At 40.0% G+C, this 20,455-nt stretch overlaps 1 protein-coding gene and 1 long non-coding RNA gene across 13 annotated transcripts in view; one reads left to right on the forward strand and one right to left on the reverse strand.

Moving 5' to 3' along the window:
• The window catches only part of IQGAP2 (IQ motif containing GTPase activating protein 2), a 307,037-nt gene that overhangs the window by 185,848 nt on the left and 100,734 nt on the right, over nucleotides 1-20,455 (forward strand). For 7 of the 12 annotated variants that reach the window (XM_081505894.1, XM_081505895.1, XM_081505897.1 and 4 more), the window contains 6 exons: nucleotides 2,594-2,661; nucleotides 2,982-3,095; nucleotides 3,741-3,919; nucleotides 6,009-6,096; nucleotides 12,243-12,406; nucleotides 15,022-15,182. In XM_081505894.1, the coding sequence (XP_081362020.1) occupies nucleotides 2,594-2,661; nucleotides 2,982-3,095; nucleotides 3,741-3,919; nucleotides 6,009-6,096; nucleotides 12,243-12,406; nucleotides 15,022-15,182 (774 nt within the window). Of the gene's footprint in view, nucleotides 1-2,593; nucleotides 2,662-2,981; nucleotides 3,096-3,740; nucleotides 3,920-6,008; nucleotides 6,097-7,864; nucleotides 7,974-8,389; nucleotides 8,471-9,293; nucleotides 9,615-12,242; nucleotides 12,407-15,021; nucleotides 15,183-20,455 lie in introns of those variants that run through there. The other 5 variants (XM_081505902.1, XM_081505903.1, XM_081505904.1 and 2 more) reach the window with 4 other exon arrangements.
• LOC145512295 (uncharacterized) lies at nucleotides 3,299-9,218 on the reverse strand. Its single transcript, XR_014058455.1, has 2 exons — nucleotides 9,084-9,218; nucleotides 3,299-3,876 (listed from the first exon to the last, which is right to left on the reverse strand). It is a non-coding gene; the product is annotated as an uncharacterized LOC145512295 (long non-coding RNA).

Raw genomic sequence — 20,455 nt, forward strand, 5'->3', positions numbered from 1 at the left:
TAAATCCCACTGGAAAACAACCTTTAAAATTCAAAAATTCATTAATATGCATTTCCTGGAAGAAATTGAAATGGCCAATATGTGTATGAAAAATGCTTACCCTCACAATGAACAAAAGGAAATGTAAACTTGAATGACATTTTTTGGCTATCAGATTGGTGAGGTTTTCATGGATCTTAAAGGGACAAAGAAAATGGCATTTTCATGGATTGATGGTAGAGTGGGGCTATGCCTATCACTTGGGTCTTAGTCCAGTTAAACGTTCAGACTCTCAGGACTGTGTGCCATAACCATGTTGATTAGCAGATGCTCAGAAGGAAATACAGCCTGCCAGCAGGACAGCATCAAGCATTTGCTCTCCAGTGGGAGGCTTCTCAATACTCCACGTAGTTGTCCACACAGCCATTTAGAACCTGTTCTCTTTGGTACCCTAGGTGATAACTTGGGTGTGAAGTTATGAATGAAACTAACAGTGGTAGTTACTGAAGGCTCCCTGGCTGAGCACCTCAGTCCCCGGGAGCCATTATCTATTACGACAGCTCCATAGCATGGCTTCCCAGTTTCCTGCAGAAGTGTGCCAGTTACAAGAGTCACTGAACTAAGGAACACCCAAACTGTGTATAGCCTACTAGGTATTTATGATTCCTTCTAGTCAAGATGCAGTTTGCCAATCAAGGGTTATTTTTCTCCTAAGCAATGATGCTTAGTAACATGGTTGTCAGTATATATTTATTGGGCGCCTGGGGGAACAGAGCTTGAAAGTGAACTGAAGGAGGGCACATTCTATTGCAGAAGGGAGTGGAGTTTCATTAACTCTTTCCTCACGGAATAAATGAGTATAATCTCTTTTTAAGAACACAATTTAATAATATATATTAAAAGTTTTGTATATATATCCTTTCAATTTGATCATTTTCTTTGTAGGGATTTATGTGATGAATAAGATGTATGTACAAGTTCAGTTCAGTTGCTCAGTAGTGTCTGACCCTTTGCGACCCCATGGACTGATGTGCCTATATATGTAGGTTCACTGCAACATTATTTGTCATAGTGGATAATTGATGATAATCTAAATGCTCAGCAATTGGTTAAGCAAATTATAGTACATTCATATTATAGAATACCGTGTGGTGGCTCAGATGGTAAAGAATCTGCCTGCAATGTGGAGACCCAGGTTTGATTCCTGGGTGGGAAAGATCCTCTGGAGAAAGGAATGGCTCCCCACTCCAGTATTCTCACCTGGAGAATTCCATGGACAGAGGAACCTGGTGGGCTACAGTCTATGGGGTCACAAAGAGTCGGACATGACTAAGTGATTAACGCTTTCACTTTTTTCATCTGAATTTATGGAATAGATATTTCCAGAAACAATATTAAAATGATTTATATCAAAGCATTTACTGTTTAACTCTAAATGATGATTTTCTATGTATTCTTTTGAAACCATGGATCAGTAATTTTTAACTTTGATCACATATTGCTTTTCTAAGTGATTATTTCTTACAAAGATCAAAAATTTTAATTTCAATGCATACTGCTTACACTGATTAATCATGCATTTTAAGAGTTTTCGTTCCATTAAGAAGGCTTAACCTTGAACTCTTTTAATGAAATTTTGTGTTCATAAACTACTCAGATCTATCTCATATCAACATTTGAAATGAGTCTTGAAATACTTCAAACTATCAAAATCATTCTCAGTTCATTTTCCCATATATGGTATTTGTAATTCTAACGTCTAATTAAAATCTCCTAAGTTATAAGTCTATCAGAACTGATATTACATGAATACAGAATTTTTAATTGGGTTGTAGAGTTGATCTTGGGGGCTGGGAAGGTTAAAATACATGTAGTTCAGAAATGATGGCTCAGTGTTTTTGAGGTGAGAAGTCACATAATTAAATATTTTCATCCTCTTTGGTAGAATTTAGATGTCAGACTCTAGCTTCTTTTGTCAGATTACAAGCAGGTTAGTTGTGACCATTATTGCTTCCTATTGAACTTTTTACAAATATGTACACTTTTCTCTGCATTTTCCACTTTTTTTAATATATCCACATCATAGTAATATATCCACTTCATGGTTTGTCTTTAACATCTTTCCATCTACCAGTAGTCTTGCTGTTCTATTTATTGGTTCAGAATGTATAAAACAAATAGTTCTTCAAGGGGGTATATGGTACTTGGAGGCATATATAGGTATGGAAAGGAACATATAATTTCAGCTATACATTAAGCAAAATAAAATCATGTAATATCCAGAGAAATGTTTATTGCATTTGTTACTTGCTGTTTTGTGTTCATTGTGTCCCTTAGCCTCCCTATAATTGGATGATTAGGTTAGTTTGCCCTGTGGATATGCTGTGTAGTTCAAAAGACCAGTTTTCCGGACAGTGACTGGGACTCTAGTCCTGGTCCCAGTAGGGACTGTGTCACCTTGGGACTCGATTTCCTCATCTGTAAGATGCCTGGATTAGATAAGAGGATCTCTTAGGTGTTTCTCAAATAAAAAAGACCCTTAAGGTTTATGTAATTTCTAGCTCTAAGATTTGTGATGATGAAGTTTCTGATAGTTTTATGGTTTCTCTTTCAGTTTATATCTGTTCAAACTAGGAATTGCACCCCAGATCCAGGATTTGTTGGGCAAAGTAGACTTCACAGGTACTATTCTTTATCTTGATAATCTTTTACAGTGTGGTTATTAAGAAAATTTAGCAATTTTTTTTTAATTTTGATATTAATGATTCCCTTTTTTTCATTTACATTGATCAGAAAAGAAAACTTGCTTATTGTCTTTAGACTCTGCCAGGTTTGTTTCCTCACCTTTGTGAAATGAGAAACTGAGGCTGGCTTCTTTCTAAGGTTCTTCTTTAGAATTGACCCCGTGTTCTCGATGAACACATTTCCTAACACAAATACACTCATTCCTGCCTCCATCTCTGCGGCTTTCATTGATTTTTTTGGTTTTTGTTCTTTTTCAGAGGAGGAAATCAGTAACATGAGAAAGGAGCTTGAGAAATATGGAATACAAATGCCATCTTTCAGCAAAATAGGTGGTATTCTGGCTAATGAACTGTCTGTGGATGAAGCTGCATGTGAGTCTGCTTAAGGTTCAAACTTGCCCATGGCATGAGACTTACCTACTCTTGATTTTGGTTATAAGAAATAGAATATTCAGAAGATATTACAAGCACCCTAAATTTTTTTATAATATGTATTATAGATAATTGATTTGAGCACATGAGAATATAACCAAATAATTGACCTTGGACTCTAGACATCTACTTGTACAATGCAATTTAAGAAGTTCCAGAAATATCTTTATTCTCCCAAATGTTTCTCTGCTTTCTTTGTCCTTAGATTTCAGTGGCAGGGTACTCACTGCTGGGAATCTTTCCATGTTGCAAGTTAAATTGCACTCGTCTCTTGAAAACAACATGATACTTTGAAAGTGTCACCCTGCAAACTCCCAGTGGTTGCCATAGTATTTGATTCACATTCAATGCAAGTTGAATAAATGAATAGGAATTATATAACAGATGCTGAGACAGGCCCTGAGATAAATGGGCAGGTGGGGAGGTTGTCACAGGGATGTGCTATGATGTGTCTGAGGTTCTGTTGTTTGAATTCTTGATTGGACCCCATGGAAGAAAGTAAAACTGCTTAAGTTATGCACAGTCAGTACACCTGTCCATGTTGTCTGTTGCTGATAAAGTTCTTTTTTTCTTTTTACTTTGCAGTGCATGCTGCGGTTATAGCCATTAATGAAGCTATTGAAAAAGGAATCGCTGAGCAGACCATTGTAACGCTAAGAAACCCAAATGCAGTTTTGACTTTAGTGGATGACGATCTCGCACAGGAATATCAGAAGGAACTCTGGGAAGCCAAGAAAAGAAAAGAGGAAAATGCAAGGCTGAAGGTATTCAGTTAGATTCTGAGTGGTCAATACAGTAATAAGCATGGTTATGCATTGCTAGTTTGAAAAAGCTTTAATGTCATGAGGGATATTTTTAAATCCACTGGCTGTGGTCTCTCTAGCCACAGGCTATTGGTTTGGGTGAAGTATAAAGGTAAAAGAAGACCATGCCCTCTGTAAGGAAATTAGGTTTTCTTTTTTGATGAGTATTACAGGTCGCAAGGATGAAAAATCATGTTGCAAACTTATCAAGAAGGTGTAGAAGGAGCAGTTAAAGATCTTCCCTCATTGAATATCACCAGCAGACCTTGTATTAGGTGACTCACCTTCAGATTTATTACTAGAGGCTAATCATTGGGTGTGGTGAGGTTAGAGAAGACGCTTTTGCATTCACTTTCCTTGTATTTTCCCCATAGTTTCCCCTTGTATATGAAGACGTGATTTCTCTCCTTGGAAAGTCAGCTCCTGACCTTCACTTTATATTTCCTGCCTGCTGTCTTACGGAATTTGCGCTCAGATTCCACTTCCTCACCAGCTTTCCCCTCCTTAAAGTCTTGCCATGTCAGCTTCAGCTCCATTACCAAAGTAGCCCCTTTATCTTTCTTCACTTTTTCTCAGTGGATGCATTGGGCACACTTGCCCCACACTGCCCCCCAGCCTTAGACTGCCTGCTTCGCCACTCCCCACCCACATTTTCTGGGCCCCTCTGCTGCTGTGGACCTCCTCTGCCTCTCTTCATGTCTCTGCTTGTTCCTCCCCCTAAATGTGGAGAGCCTTCACGTCTAGCATTGAACCACTCTTTTCTCTGTACTTCCTCCATTGAGCTCATCTACTTGTTGAAGAACTCAAGCTGTCAGCTTGATACCCTCATCCCTTTGCCCCACCCCATCAGGAAGATGCTCGTCCCTACCCTACCCTTCTCAGAAACATGCCTTGTATTGACTTCCCTTTGGAATGACTCCCACACTGTTTGAGAACTCATCTTATGCCTTCTGTGTCCTGTGCATCACTACCCTGTGCTGCCTTTTCTTGCTGGGCTGACCTCCATCTACCCACCTTCTCGTTTCACCACTCCTGCCTCAGCCCTGCCCCTCCTGACCTTGTCTCAGGGCCCTTCCTCTCGTGTTCCCCGGCTTCCTATCATTTTCCAAGCCAACCCCTCTCCCGAGTTCCAGGTTGCAAAATTGATCTTTAGCTACAGATCTGAGGTCATCCCACCAGAAACCTCCCCTGATTCCCTGCCGCCTACTGAGTCAAGCACAGGTCCTTCTGTTGTCCTCAAAAGGTTCCAGCATACCCAACCTACCTCCCCATCTTTCTGGCTAACCCAGGACCCACACTCCAACTATAGCCCTGACACACCAAGCTTTCTCACCATTGTGATCAAATCCTGTTGTCTACATCCTTCTCTCTCTTCTCTGCCTTGAACATTACTCTCTTCCTCCATGATGATGATGATGAAAGTCATTCAGTCATATCTGACCCCATGGACTGTAGCGCACCAGGCTCCTCTGTCCATGGGATTCTCCAGGCAATAATACCAGAGTGGGTAGCCATTCCCTTCTCCAGGGGATCTTCCTGACCCAGGCATCAAACCTAGGTCTCTTGCACTGCAGGCAGATTATTCACCATCTGAGCCTCCAGGGAAGCCCCCTCTTCCTCCAGGCCCTCCTCACTTGTTGTCTGTTTTTAAAATTTTCTTTCCCCCCATGTACTTTCCTAGAATATATTTTGTCCTGCTATATTTGTTATTTATGTTCTTGATTTTTCTGTTAGACTGAATCAAATGAAATGGCCAATATTCAGCTGGTTTTGATCTATTAAAAATGGCAATATCAAGTAGTCCAACCTAATGTTTTCTACGTTAGACAATTAGGCCTTTACAGAGAGTCACTGGGTCTGTTGTTCATTTTTGTAACCCTTGCTGGCATAGCTAACCCTGGTGCTCTGCACAGAGCAGGCACTCTTAAATGCTTGTATTGAGTTCACATGAATATTAGCAAATGGTTTATAGTGCTCTTTAAGTTTTTGCTTTTGAGTATCAAGCTTTGGAAACACAACCTCAAGAATCAATGAAGCCTTTGTTTTTCAGAATAACTGTATCTCAGAAGAAGAAAGAGATGCATATGAAGAATTGCTGACACAAGCAGAAATCCAAAGCAATATCAATAAAGTCAACAGTGAGTAATGGATCATATGAAGGAAATGGATACTTCTATAAGATGCAAATTTTTCTTATCTGAATCTCAGCAAAACTCTAACATACATCCTTATAAAAGTGCCTTATATGATGACAGATCCACGAAAAGTGTTGCTCTTAATTCTGGTGCATCATCTGCTAGTTTTCCATGGAGCTTTTCTGGCCATCTTGTCCCCAGTCCATGCAAAGTATCTCAAAACATCTTGAAGCTAGTTTGACTGTACCTTGCTGTTTCATCACAGGTACAGTGTATGTCATTTTTTGAACCTATTCCTTATTGGGCTAACCTTAAAGGTCTTCTAGTAAAGGTTATGAGTTAACGATTGTCATTCCTTGCCCAGGATTACATGATAACATTTTATTGGAATTGTAAAGCTGTTACTGACACCTCTGCTTTTTATTACTTCTGAATTATTAGTCTGCAGTGTGTAAGAATTGTTCTCTTACCACTTGTGTAGCTTTGGTGCAAGTGAATGAGATCTGGCTGGCCTATAAATCACATCGTGACAGGTTTGAATCCCATGGCCCTGAGACTCCATGGAGTCGCACAGGACAATTCTCCTTGGTGCCTAGTTCAGTTATGTGACTATAAAGAACAGAAAACTGGGGTGATTAAAATAAGCATGTGCAAGTTTAGATACACTAGTCTCTTTATGAGTCTTTTTTGTTTCTCTAACAAAATTTATTTTTACTTGAGGCAGTAAGGAATTCTCTTTGACATTTATGTCCCCAAGATCAACCTAAATAACCCACATATACCCCAACAATGAATACATCAAAGACCAGTTAGTCCATTTAACCAGGGATGTGAACTTCTGCCAAGTTTAAACTTGGATGCCCACTAATTCCAGGAGTCCTAAACCCTCAGTGTAGCCTCCTAGATGAGCTTTGATGTTCTTTATGGCTCTTAGCACCTTCAAGGAAGTGCGCATCTATAGGTATTACTCAGGAGTTTTTCTCTAAGTTGCTGGTAGAGACAGATATTAAAGGCTTCAAACAAGGAGGCCCAGAGAAAATTGATAGATATGTCTAGGAGTTAACAACTGAGTGGGTTTGAGAATTTACCTCCACTTACAAGTACTGCAAGCACTAGGATTACTTTTTTTAAGGAACACCTTGACATTTTGAGATGTGTGTTCCTATTTTTATTCTTATTAAATTTTGAACATGTTGGTGATGATACATGAAGTACAATTTCAAATTTCTCTTTCTGCTCTGTTTGAAAGCTGAGAATTTCATTATGCTTGACAGAAATGGATTATAGGAAGAAACTAATATTGCCAGCGAGACGCCTGAGGGTCATAAGCTTAGTGGGGAAATGGTTCCATAGCTCTGTGCTACCCTTTATTTTTGAAATGTTTGTAACCACTAGAATAGATTTCTTTTTCATGTCAAGTATAACACCTTATATAAACGTTTCATTACTTGATTGAATGACACAATTTCCTGACCACAAATTTGATGCCAAATTGACTATACTTTTTTCCACTTTTAAGTAAAAAGCATGAGATGATTTGCACTAATGCATAACCAGCTAAAATTATGAAAGACATTGAAGTGTTTAATGGCTTTAAATGCATAGAACATGATTATTCTGAATGTTTTGATCTCTGCCCATTGGAAAATTTATAGTAATACTAGAAATATCTAGTATTAGTCTTGAAAAAATTCTCCAAAGCATATTTTAGCCAGTGACATAACAATGAGACAATGGTATGCTTTAAAATATGTCTCTGTAACTACTTGACGAGCTTTTTCCCAGTCATTGAGCTTGTTATATTAAAATGTTAAGGTGTCTACATTTGTAGCAGCCATGGTAATGGCAGAAAGTGACAACTTTGATGGTAGTAGTACCAGGTCTGTTTTCAGAGGGTTCAGGTTTGTTTGGACTGCAGTCATTTAACTTGGAGTTTGGTACATGCTTTCCATTCATTACATATATTCTGTTAACATTAGGGCTTGAGACTTTGTTAAATGCAGAGTGTAAAAGAGTGGTTAAGCTTACTTTATATATATATATTAGAAGAAATAGTTCATTAAGAATGTTTTAAAGGATATATTTTTTCTTGTAATATTTTACCATCCAGTTTTCCAAATGTATATAATAGAGTTTTTAAAGGTGAAGTACAGTTCTATTCAGGATAATCAGAGACACAGCCAAAAGGCCTTGGATAACCTTAACAGAGCATCAAACACGACAACCAAACACTGACCTTCTTTTCTGGAATTCTTTCATTTATCATACTAGTTCTAAGAATAGAAAAAAAGTGTTTGGGTTCTTAGGGTATTATTCTAACTTATTCTAAAAGTGTAAGTTTTCTGGGGTGTGGCATGAAAGACTGCATTAGTTTTAAGTATTTCCTGTTCTTGAATGAAGTATCTCAGTAGAAAAGCTATTGAGCTTGGCTCCTTGCGAATATAGTTAGAGAAGATAAATTCCCATCTGTTAAAAAGGGTTAGAATAATCTTAGCTGTGGTCTAGTCATGTATTAGGGAGACAGACTAATCCTTGAAAACTCTAGAAATGTATGGGTCTGTGTTATTTCTACTAACCTGAAACCTCTATAAGGCCAAACCCTACTGATTCTGTCCAGTTTCTGTTGCCTAGTAGCAGAGTTTATCAGTCATTCTTCCATGTGGTCAGCAATTCGATTTCTGTTTTCTTGAAATTATACCGAATTTACTGTTCCAAGTACCCTCCATGTGGTCACTAAAATTCAGGTCTTTATAATCTGAATGTTATAACTAGGAGAGACATCACAGAGCTTCTGATTAGATCAGGTAGTGTAAACCAAGGCATCTCTGTGATGAGGGATTTTTGGGGTTTTTTTTAGGTTAAATGATACAGTAGTTCTCCCCCACCCCCACTCCCCACTTATCCACAGTTTTCTTGACAGAAATTTCAGTTCCCTACTGTCAATTGCAGTCTGAAAATTTTAAATGGAAATTTCCAGGAATAGCGCCTACCTTTTCAGGTACATGCTGTTCCAAGTAGCATGGTGGACTCTCACGCCACCCCCCTTGAAGATGGCCACCCCCCTTGGCACATGGATCGTCACTTTGTCTGGGATGTCCACCCTCCAGTCACTTAATAGCCATCTCAGTCACCAGACAGTCTGGTATCATAGTGCTTGTGTGCATGTCATCCTCATTTTACTTCACAATGGCCCCAAGAGTAGTGATGCTAGCTATTCAGATATGCCAAAGAGAAGCTATTAAGTGCCTTCTTTAAGTGAAAAACCAATGGGTCAATGAAGAAATCAAAAAATAGCTTGAGATGAATGAAAATGGAGGCCCAACTTTCCAAAACTTATGGGTCATAGCAAAAGCAGCTCCAAGAGAGATGCATATAACAATGCACAACTATTTCAAGAAACAAGAAAAACTGTAAAATAACCATAAATAAAACTGAAACAGAGTCATAGGCATAGAGAACAAGCTACATTTTGCCAGAAGGGAGATGGATGGGATGGGAGAAATAGTTAAGATGTTTAAGAGGTACGCACTACCAGTATAAAATAAGGAAGTCCTAAGAATGTTATTAGTTATTGTTGTTAATCTCTTACTATGCCTAACTTATAAATTATACTTTATCACAGATGTGTATATATAGGGGGGAAAAAAAAGTACCTTCAGTGTTTGGTTCTATCCATGGTTTCAGGCATCCACTGGAGTTCTTGGAGCCTTACTAACACATGGGGACCACCATTCCAATGTAGGATTATATACTCATATGAATTTTGGTTGTAATATTTTAAAAAACATATGTGAAATTATATTCCCCTAAAAAAACACACTTTACAAAACACAAGAGATGAGGGAGAGTATTTGGAGACTTAATAACCATTCTAGATCAAACAGATCAAAAATTAGAGATACCAAGGGAATATTTCATGCAAAGATGGGCTCGATAAAGGACAGAAATGGTATGGACCTAACAGAAGCAGAAGATATTAAGAAGAGGTGGCAAGAATACACAGAAGAAGTGTACAAAAAAGATCTTCACGACCCAGATAATCACGATGATGTGATCACTCACCTAGAGCCAGACATCCTGGACTGTGAAGTCAAGTGGGCCTTAGAAAGCATCACTACGAACAAAGCTAGTGGAGGTGAAGGAATTCCAGTTGAGCTATTTCAAATCCTGAAAAATGATGCTGTGAAAGTGCTGCACTCAACATGCCGGCAAATTTGGAAAACTCAGCAGTGGCCACAGGACTGGAAAAGGTCAGTTTTCATCACAATCCCAAAGAAAGGCAATGCCAAAGAATGCTCAAACTACCGCACAATTGCACTCATCTCACACGCTAGTAAAGTAGTGCTCAAAATTCTCCAAGCCAGGCTTCAGCAATACGTGAACCGTGAACTTCCAGATGTTCAAGCTGGTTTTAGAAAAGGCAGAGGAACCAGAGATCAAATTGCCAATATCCGCTGGATCATCGAAAAAGCAAGAGAGTTCCAGAAAAACATCTATTTCTGCTTTCTTGACTATGCCAAAGCCTTTGACTGTGTGGATCACAATAAACTGTGGAAAATTCTGAAAGAGATGGGAATACCAGACCATCTAACCTGTCTCTTGAGAAACCTGTATGCAGGTCAGGAAGCAACAGTTAGAACTGGACATGGAACAACAGACCGGTTCCAAATAGGAAAAGGAGTACGTCAAGGCTGTATATTGTCACCCTGCTTATTTAACTTATATGCAGAGTCCATCATGAGAAATGCTGGGCTGGAAGAAACACAAGCTGGAATCAAGATTGCTGGGAGAAATATCAATAACCTCATATATGCAAATGACACCACCCTTATGGCAGAAAGTGAAGAAGAACTAAAGAGCCTCTTGATGAAAGTGAAAGAGGAGAGTGAAAAAGTTGGCTTAAAGCTCAACATGCAGAAAACTAAGATCATGGCATCTGGTCCCATCACTTCATGGGAAATAGATGGGGAAACAGTGGAAACAGTGTCAGACTTTATTTCTTTTGGCTCCAGAATCACTGCTGATGGTGATTGCAGCCATGAAATTAAAAGACACTTACTCCTTGGAAGGAAGGTTATGGCCAACCTAGATAGCATATTTAAAAGCAGAGACATTACTTTGCCAACAAAAATCTATGTAGTCAAGGCTATGGTTTTTCCAGTGGTCATGTGTGGATGTGAGAGTTGGACGGTGAAGAAAGCTGAGCACCGCAGAATTGATGCTTTTGAATTGTGGTGTTGGAGAAGACTCTTGAGAGTCCCTTGGACTGTGAGGAGATCCAATCAGTCCATCCTAAAGGAGATCAGTCCTGGGTGTTCATTGGAAGGACTGATGTTGAAACTGAAACTCCAATACTTTGGCCACCTCATGCAAAGAGTTGACTCATTGGAAAAGACCCTAATGCTGGGAAGGATTGGGGGCAGAAGGAGAAGGGGACGACAGAGGATGAAATGGCTGGATGGCATCACTGACTCCACGGACATGGGTTTGGGTAAACTCCAGGAGTTGGTGATGGACAGGGAGGCCTGGCGTGCTGCAGTTCATGGGGTCGCAAAGAGTCGGACACGACTGAGCGACTGAACTGAACTGAACTGAGATCAAACAGCAGTGTGTCCGAGTGCCTCCTGTGGGATCCCGTGGCGCTCATTCAGAGGGAAGATACAGCGGTAGGGCACGCCTTGCTTCTGGTCTTCACGTATCTTTAATCTCCTTGGGGAGGCAGAGCTAACACACGAAGAGCATTAAAGAGCAATGCCTGTGGGATACACACGGCCTAGTCCTAAGTACTATAACAATTCCCAAGGTGTGAAATTCTCAGGAACTGAAGCCCTGTGAGAACTTCATGGGAGAAATGGTTCCAATGCTGGTCCTGAAAGGAAGAATTTTGCAGGAAGTCATGCTAGGCAGGAATGACCTTATAACTCCATCTTTATCAATGCTGAGATTCTTTTAGGGACTAGCTCCAAGGATTAGACTGATTTCCAGTTACAAGCTACCATTTCCAACACTTTGCTTACCATCCAAGCGCAACTTTTCAGAGTTCGTGGAAAGTGACTGCTTAGGCTCTAATCCTTGGAAGTGTGGGCTAGTGGGGTTAGGCTGCAGTGGGAAAGGCACAGGTTCTGACAAAATGTTACTCCAACCCTCAGGGCTGGCTGCAGTGGACCACATCAACGCTGTTATTCGGGAGGGTGACCCCGAGAACACACTGCTTGCACTGCAGAAACCAGAGGCCCAGCTGCCCGTTGTTTATCCCTTTGCTGCTGCGATGTATCAGAATGAACTTTTCAACCTCCAGAAGCAGAACGCCATGGTAAGTCGGAAGAGACTCAGTTACAGAGATGTTAATTCTGAGTCCTAGCAATGAGGAGTGCTGTTGAGGAAAGGTGAGTAGGAGTCTAGTATCTTCAACTTGTAGCAGTCGCTGGTCTCACTGGCTTCCCTGTACCAATTCCACACCACCTTCCTCTTTAACTCCTGCCTTTCATCTCCTTAAAGAATCTGAGAGCATAGTTAGGAAATGCAGTCAGGGCTCTACACAAATACACATTGAAAACTAGTTGTTCTTATTTTCTGTGTGATTTTTGAAAAACGTGGTATAATTTAATAACAGACTGAAGTTTTTTTTTAAATATCTAACTTTCTTGATTTAGATTTCCAGAAATCTGCAACCAAGAGCATTAGCACCATGGCTTTGATTTTTGCCAGTGTGTGTTCTTACTATGTTAATGGGATTAAGCAGTAAAATCATATAAGGTTACAGTAAATAAGAGCATATGTACTAGTACAGGATTAAGCTAAACAGTGCAACAGAGTGAAAAATACTAAAGGCAATGCCAAGAATTTAATGTATGAAAGAGCTAATATTTCAAAGACCTGGGAAAAGAAATGAAATCCGTAGAAACATTTAACCATTTGGGAAAGAAAACATTACCTCACTACACACAATAGAATAAATTTCCAGTATGAAAGGTTATGTGTAAAAAATCATTTAAAAATTAAAGTTCTGAAAAAACTTGGAAGGACACTGGATCTTAAGATCAGAAACAGTAGTGCTCTACCAGAAAACAACAGGAGGAAAGCATAAAGCACAAACAGGCAATTCACAAATATACAGGCATGTTTCACAGTATTATTTATAGAACTGAGAAGAAGGAAACAAACCATATGTTTAACTAGTAGCAGATCGCATACCCTACCATTAAGTGGAAAAAGTGAGATTGAAATATATAGCATTATCTTGTTTTTTACAATAAGAAAAGGAAAATAGCTTAAAAAACCAAAGTCTGTAAATGTTTGCATGAATTAAAAATTAACGAAAGTGTGTGTCATGAAAGGCTTTGGGTAGTAAGGTTTGTTTTCTTATCCTTGCTTATTAAGACTTGCAGTGCTTTATAAATAGATATTGCAGCATGAACTGTGCATACCACTTGTATGTGAATTTTTTTCAATAGTAAATACTGTAGTATGATATGATACACGGTTGAATCCGAGGATGCAGAGACTAGGATACAGAAGGATGAGCATATGGAGGAACAACTTACATAGGGGCAGAGGAGCCTGGTGGGCTACAGTCCACGGAGTCACAAAGAGCCAGACACGACTTAGTGACCAAACAACAACAATTATATGGAGATTTTGGACTGCGTGGAGGTTCAGAGCTCCTAACTCTGGTGTTGCTCAGTGGTCAACTATATTTTGTAATAAAAGAAAAACGAGTTATTTCTTTAAACTGCCTGTAGGTTCTCTTGTTAATATTGTCCCTGTTTCTCTAACTCTGAGGCCTAAAGCTACTTACACTCTAGCACATTCATCCATTTCTTCTTTATTTGTCCTCATCCTTCTGGCTGTATACCACTTTAGGTATATGTGGTGAATCTCAAATGATTCCATTCTGCTCTTTACTTGTAATTTGATACCTTCCTTCTATGTTAAACTCACAGTTAGTGTAAGGTCTTTGGATAAAACTTACATGTTCCCTATAAAAACCCTTCTTCCCATTTGCTTTGGAACATAAAATTTTGCTTTGTTAATCTAAAATCAATTCACTGTGAAATTTCCGTGGAGAACCAGAAAGCTATAGTGCATTTTGGTATAAATAGTATACATACGAAATATACAATATCCTAAATGTAAAGATAGATATCAGGGTTTTAAAAAATTTATTTTCATGCTTCCTCTATGTTCCTTCAATAAGATGGAAGAAATAACCCTTTTGAAGCTGGGCCAAGTCAGTATAAAATTGTTAAAAGGAAAAGAATGGTGAAAAGGGTGTTCTGTAACCTGAGATGTATTTTTTAAATAAGCCTAATCCTTACCTGCTTTTCATTAAGATTTGCCTCACATTTTTTCAGATATCTAGACCCTAGAGTATGTTTAAAATTTCTACCCATTTATAAAAATGTGACTTAGACTAAGTTTTTAAAAATTAAAATCAGTATTGCTTAATGACTTTGATTTACTTTTCCAGGGTTATCATCTTTAGGTAAAATTCTCCCCTCTTTTCCTTGCCCTTAGTTCAAACTGAAAGTCATTAGTTATACTAATGTCTTACTTTGCACTTAGAGACAGTAACAATGTTGTCCAACCGGTGGCTTAATCATTTGGTAAGACTGTTGTCAGCCAGTATAATATAACCTGCAGTATAGCTGCAGGTAGGAATAGGCTGCAGCCATGCAGATGTTTATGGAGTCATAACCAAGATTGTAGTTAACTCAGTTCCCCAGACAAGCATCTAAGGAAAATCCAAAAGCCACTGACCTGTTCTTGAAAGCCGGTGAAAAATAGATGACCAGGCAGCCCTCTTTGTCCTGGGTTCTCACAATCTCTGACTTTGCTGTACTCTTTAAAGTGAACCTTCTGAACCCCCATCACATACATGGGGTGTGTGAATTTGGGGAACTTATATTACCATATGTTTCCTAACAGAACTACTTGGCCCACGAGGAGCTCTTAATCGCGGTGGAAATGCTATCTGCCGTAGCTTTACTCAACCAGGCTTTGGAGAGCAACGATCTTGTGTCTGTGCAGAATCAACTTAGAAGCCCGACAATAGGCTTTAACAATCTGGACGAGACGTATGTGGAACGGTAAGGGAACGTTTTCCAAACTTCCTTTCAGTGCAGAGATGTGTGTTTGGCAGACCTCACAGACGAACGCTTTATTCCTTCCTGAAGAAACCCATATAGCCATGTTTACTTTTTTTTTGCCATGCTCATTTTCTTAAAAGCTAGTCTACTTTGTTCCAAGAGTCCTTCAAATATTTGAATCCTTCTTCCCAGTTCTCCTTTTAGAGGAACAGAGTCTAAGAAGGAGCATCCTGTGGCAGTTTCTTACTATATATATTATTAGCAAAAATTGATAGGCTTAAATAAAATAAATGTTGAATGTGTACCTTCCCTTGGGCTTCTTTAGAAAATAACAGAATGTGGAAGAGTTGGAAGCAGCCTTAATAATCGTCCAGATCGGTTTCTTAGTTTACTGGTGAGGAAACTGAATCTGGATTTGTGGACCCAAAGTTGGACAGTTGAGCTTCAAACCTCATTCTTCTGATGGTTAAACCAAAGGACTCCAGAGACCCCAATGGCTCATGACAGTGGGTAACGATCTCAACTTAGTGTCTCTTATTTCTTGTTCCTGAAATAAGCTACTCGATAGTATAGTTGATAGAATCAAAAACACTACAGCAGATATAGAGAGAAAACTAAGGACCAGAATCATCAGTCACTCAGTCGTGTCCGACTCTTTGTGACCCCATCGACTGCAGCACGCCAGGCTTCCCTGTCCTTTACCAACTCCCAGAGCTTACTCAAACTCATGTCCATCGAGTCAGTGATGCCACCCAACCATCTCATCCTCTGTCGTCCCCTTCTCCTCCTGCCTTCAATCTTTCCCAGCATCAGGGTCTTTTCCAATGAGTCAGTTCTTTGTATCAGGTGGCCAGAGGATTGGAGCTTCAGCTTCAGCATCAGTCCTTCCAGTGACTATCCAGGACTGATTTCCTTTACGATTGACCTCCCTGCAGTCCAAGGGCCAGAATAAGGAGCCCAATTAGAAAGAAAGAGAAGTTGCTCAGTCATGTCCGACTCTTTGCAACCCCATGGACTGTAGCCTGCCAGGGTCCTTCATCCATAGGATTCTCCGGGTAAGAATACTGGAGTGGGTTGCCATTTCCTTCTCCAGTGGATCATCCCGACCCAGGGATCTAACCCAGGTCTCCCACAATGCAGGCAGATTCTTTACTAGCTGAGCTACCAGGGAAACCCTCATTTTGCTTATAAGTGAGCAGTTATGGATGATCAAGGGCTCAGACTCTCTTCTAACAGCTTCCTTTGCTTAAGCAAAAGGACAAGGGAGAGGAAACTCGCATACAGAGGTGCATGTCACCAGGGTGAACCCTGCCATTCTGGATGTGAGGCCAATTAGAGGTTAAGACAAAAGCCCAAGTTAAAACGAGTGAATTTCCATCTTGGATTCTTGTGACCACCAGGGGGAGATGTCTGCATAGATCTTGACAAAAGCACTTACTGGTTCTGGAATTGCTGAAGTAGGTAATTCTCTTGAGTGACGTACAGTCAGTTGTCCAGGAGAAATAAAGACTTGCTAGATTTTTTTAAATGGTATTTGACCCCTTGTCTATGTAGAGAATGGCCCCAAAGTAGTAGAACAGCCACCAGGGAAGCCCTAGTAGAACAGTGGCCTTTCACTGCTTTTGGTCATCTTGGAAAAACTAATGTTCTTGTGCAACTTAATTTGACGACTTGGTTTCTATAACTCCTTAGAGTCTATTTCCAAGGTAATTTATTTCGACCTCTACTGTTTATATTAATGGCACTATCCTCTCCGCCAAGCTTAGAAACCTCCAGTTAACTTGAGTTTTTCTCTGCCTTCTGTGAGACACCCTTGAGCTATGAATAGCCTGCTCACTTTTTTCCCAGACAGTAGCCAGTGTGTGTGCACAGTACCTCTGCATAATGTTTCCATTTCTCAGTGACCACTTCATTTAGACATTTTACTTTTGCTTTTGAAATGACCTCCAAATTGGTCTTGCTCTGTCTTTGCTATCCTCATTCATTCTTTTCTAACTAGGCTTTTCTGCTTTCTCAGTGTTAGAGAAGGCAGAGTTGGTCACTTCCTTATGAAGCCTAACCGTCTAACGGGACTTGTTGATGAGATCATTTTTAAGACACAGAGCATCCCTGCCACCTCCCTCTAAATGACAGTACCCCCTCCCTCCAAATCACCCACTTTGATTATTAAAAATCCTCTCTTCCTCTATCTCAATTTACAAATAACCCATTAAGGAAATGGACCCACACCCCATTTCAGAACCACTTTTATACCTGTAATTTTCAACTGGGGACACGAATAGGCTTTAGAGTGCAGATATTCTGTATGAAATACTTTTAAATTTTTATTTTAAAATAAAATCACAAGTTTTAGCACTTTCCAGGTCACCTGGATGACCCAATACGAGTTTCTTGAGCCCCTTTGGTTCTTATATGGATCATTGCATTGGTGCCAAGTGATCTCTTACAGCCTCAACATTTCAGTTTCAATACTGGCTTTTAACCGAGTTCTTGGAAGCCCAAGTTGGCAGGCTTTCAACTTTAAGAAACACAATAGCTCTCCCTTATGGTCTTACAGCTTCTTCATAGTACACAGGTGCTGGGCAGGGCCACCTGGCTGAATTCTTACAAAGTCTCTACCAATTTACCATGGTTTCTGCCCTTGAGACTCTGTTTTCCCAGAAAGGTTCTTTTGTCCAGTTCTCACAAGAGTGATACAGGGTTGGCATTGGCTCTGGGCATACAGTGTTCCCAGATTAATTGTTCTAAAATGTTCTTAGGTTTATCATGCGCCTCCATACGATTGTCCTCTGTTCTCATCTGAATTACCCTCAACGTGGTGTTCTGCCCTTAGCTCTAGCTACAGTCCTGCTTGTATTTTCCGCTTCAGCCGAGCTAGATCCAAACACACTCTGTTCTTTCTGGCTTATCTGCTCATAAGCATACTTGTCTCACCACTAGGAACACAGTGCCTGTCACCCATTTCCACCTAGCACAGCTCTGGAGCTCCCAAGCCGTCCCTGCCAGAGATGATGCTTCTGTGAACTAGTTCCATGCTTCTCCCAACCCAGCTATTGTCATCTCTTCTGAGAACTAACATGATGTGGTTAAAGGACAATAGCCTTGGAGCCAAAAATAATCTGACTCTTCCTAGCGAAGCCCCTTTCTCTTCATCTGTAAAGCACAGAAACACACACACACAACAAAAGCACCTACTCTGGTCTGCATTTGCAGAACGTTTGTGAGGATTAAGTGCTTGGTTCAGTGCCTGTCCCAGGCCAGGTGCTCCGTCACTAAGGGTTTCTGTCTACTTCTCCTTCCTTGGAACTCTGTTACTTCCACTCTTATATACAACCTCTAATTTTATGACTTTTCCCATGCTCTGCTGTTATACCCTATTTGAGTTTTTTTCCATCTTATCTAATGGGCTGAAAGGCTTCCCAGGTAGCGCAAATGTTCTTGCCTGGAAAACTCCATGGACCGAGGAGCCTGGTGGGCTACAGTCCATGGGATTGCATAGAGTCAGACACAAATAAGCAACTTAGCACAATGGGCTGAAAGCTCCTTCAAATAATGGCTGCATCTTGTCCCTTCTAATCTCCCTATAGTGCCTGCCACATGTTTTGTACATAGTTTATACTTCATAAGCATCTGCTGAATGAAGCTGACATTTTAGTCTTCTTCAAAGCTCCCCAAGTGTGTTAGAAAGGTAATCTTACTAGTCTAACCATAGCAGACACCAAAGGGAACTCTGAGAAAGGTGGGGAGGGAAAAGACATAGACCTGTAGGGTAAACTACAACAGTATCCAAAGTTGATGTCTTGAGTGCTGGAGACTAGTACTCATATGGAAAGCCTGTGGAGCTCTGCCATGTTAGTCATCGTATTTTTTCCTTTTGCTCGTATTTGTTCATTTATGAGGAAATGGTAGGTGAGTGTGGAATTTATATTTTTCCCTCTGTTCATCCGTAAGCTTTTCCATTTTATTCCCAGTGGGTCATCATTTAGATGTCAGACGTGTGAAAAGCCTGAAAGGATTTTGCACTTTCTTATAGAACCATCCCCATCTACAATGGATACTAGTGAGTGCAAGTTGCCGTTTATCCATTGTCATCGTGGTCAGTGTTATTTATTATATATTGCTGCTCATAAGTGGTTCCCTGATGGCTTAGATGATAAAGAATCTGCCTGCAATGAAAGAGACCCAAATCAATCCCTGGATTGGAAAGGTCCCCTGGAACAGGAAGTGACACCCCATTGCAGTATTCTTGCCTGGAGTATCCCCATGGACAGAGGAGCCATGAGGGCTACAGTCCAGGGGGTCGCAAGGAGTCAAACGTGACTGAAGTGACTTAGCATGCACACAAGTGTAGAAAAGTATTTTCTTAGGTTTATAACTCTTGATAAGACGAGAATCTCTTACAGGACCTGGAGACACTTTCACGCCTGTGTTTGGTAATGCCTTGTTCAGACACAGAAAATGAGTCCTCCCCACCACTTCCTATTCTGAATGATATTTTTCTGTTTCAAGCTACACCCAGTGGAAGACATCTCAGTGTCACCGTGCAGTGTGCAGAATTTTGAGAAAACAGTTACAGATTCAATGTAGTGTTACTTCTTTGAACCTCTGCTGTAAATCTGTGGGTTCTATTCAGAAGTCAAATTGCAAAGTGAATCAGTATATACATAGAGGATTAATATTCACTTCTCTGGTATAAAGATGCACAAGCAAATTAAACTATTGGGTTTCTATACTTTGGACTGGAATAACTTACTCATGTTAGCTTATAATGTTATAAGCTAGTAACATTGTAGCTTGTGATGTTGTTTCTATAATTTTAAGTGGGAAAATTGATGACTAAGAAACAAAACTCTCTTAGTAATATGTCAAGATGAATTATCGGATTATCTTTTTCCCCAAAATTTCTCAAGACAAGAAAAATAATCAGAGCATTGACCAAGTTCTGTTTTCCAGAAGGTGAGGAGGGTCAGGGGTCAGATTGAGGTGTAAGAGTGGGATGACAGAGAGCAGACACAGGAGCGAGGTAGTAACTGTTGTGAAGCCTGAGGAATGGACAGGTGAAGAGGAATTCCAGGACATTCTAGTTCAACTCATGCACCACCTCGTCAAGAAAACAGGCAGTGAAGGTGCATGATCTTCACCAAGGTTTCTGGAACTGCATTTGCATTTTATTTGATTTGTCGTTGAGTATATAGGCTACAAGGTAACCCAAGTATGTTAGGGTTACAGTAAAAAAAAAAAAAAAAAATTGGAAGGGGTGCTCTCAAGGCTTG

The sequence above is a fragment of the Giraffa tippelskirchi genome, chromosome 7 (assembly GCF_054371585.1).
Source record: "Giraffa tippelskirchi isolate mGirTip1 chromosome 7, T2T-mGirTip1v1.2.pri, whole genome shotgun sequence".
NCBI classification, from domain to species: Eukaryota; Metazoa; Chordata; class Mammalia; order Artiodactyla; family Giraffidae; genus Giraffa; species Giraffa tippelskirchi.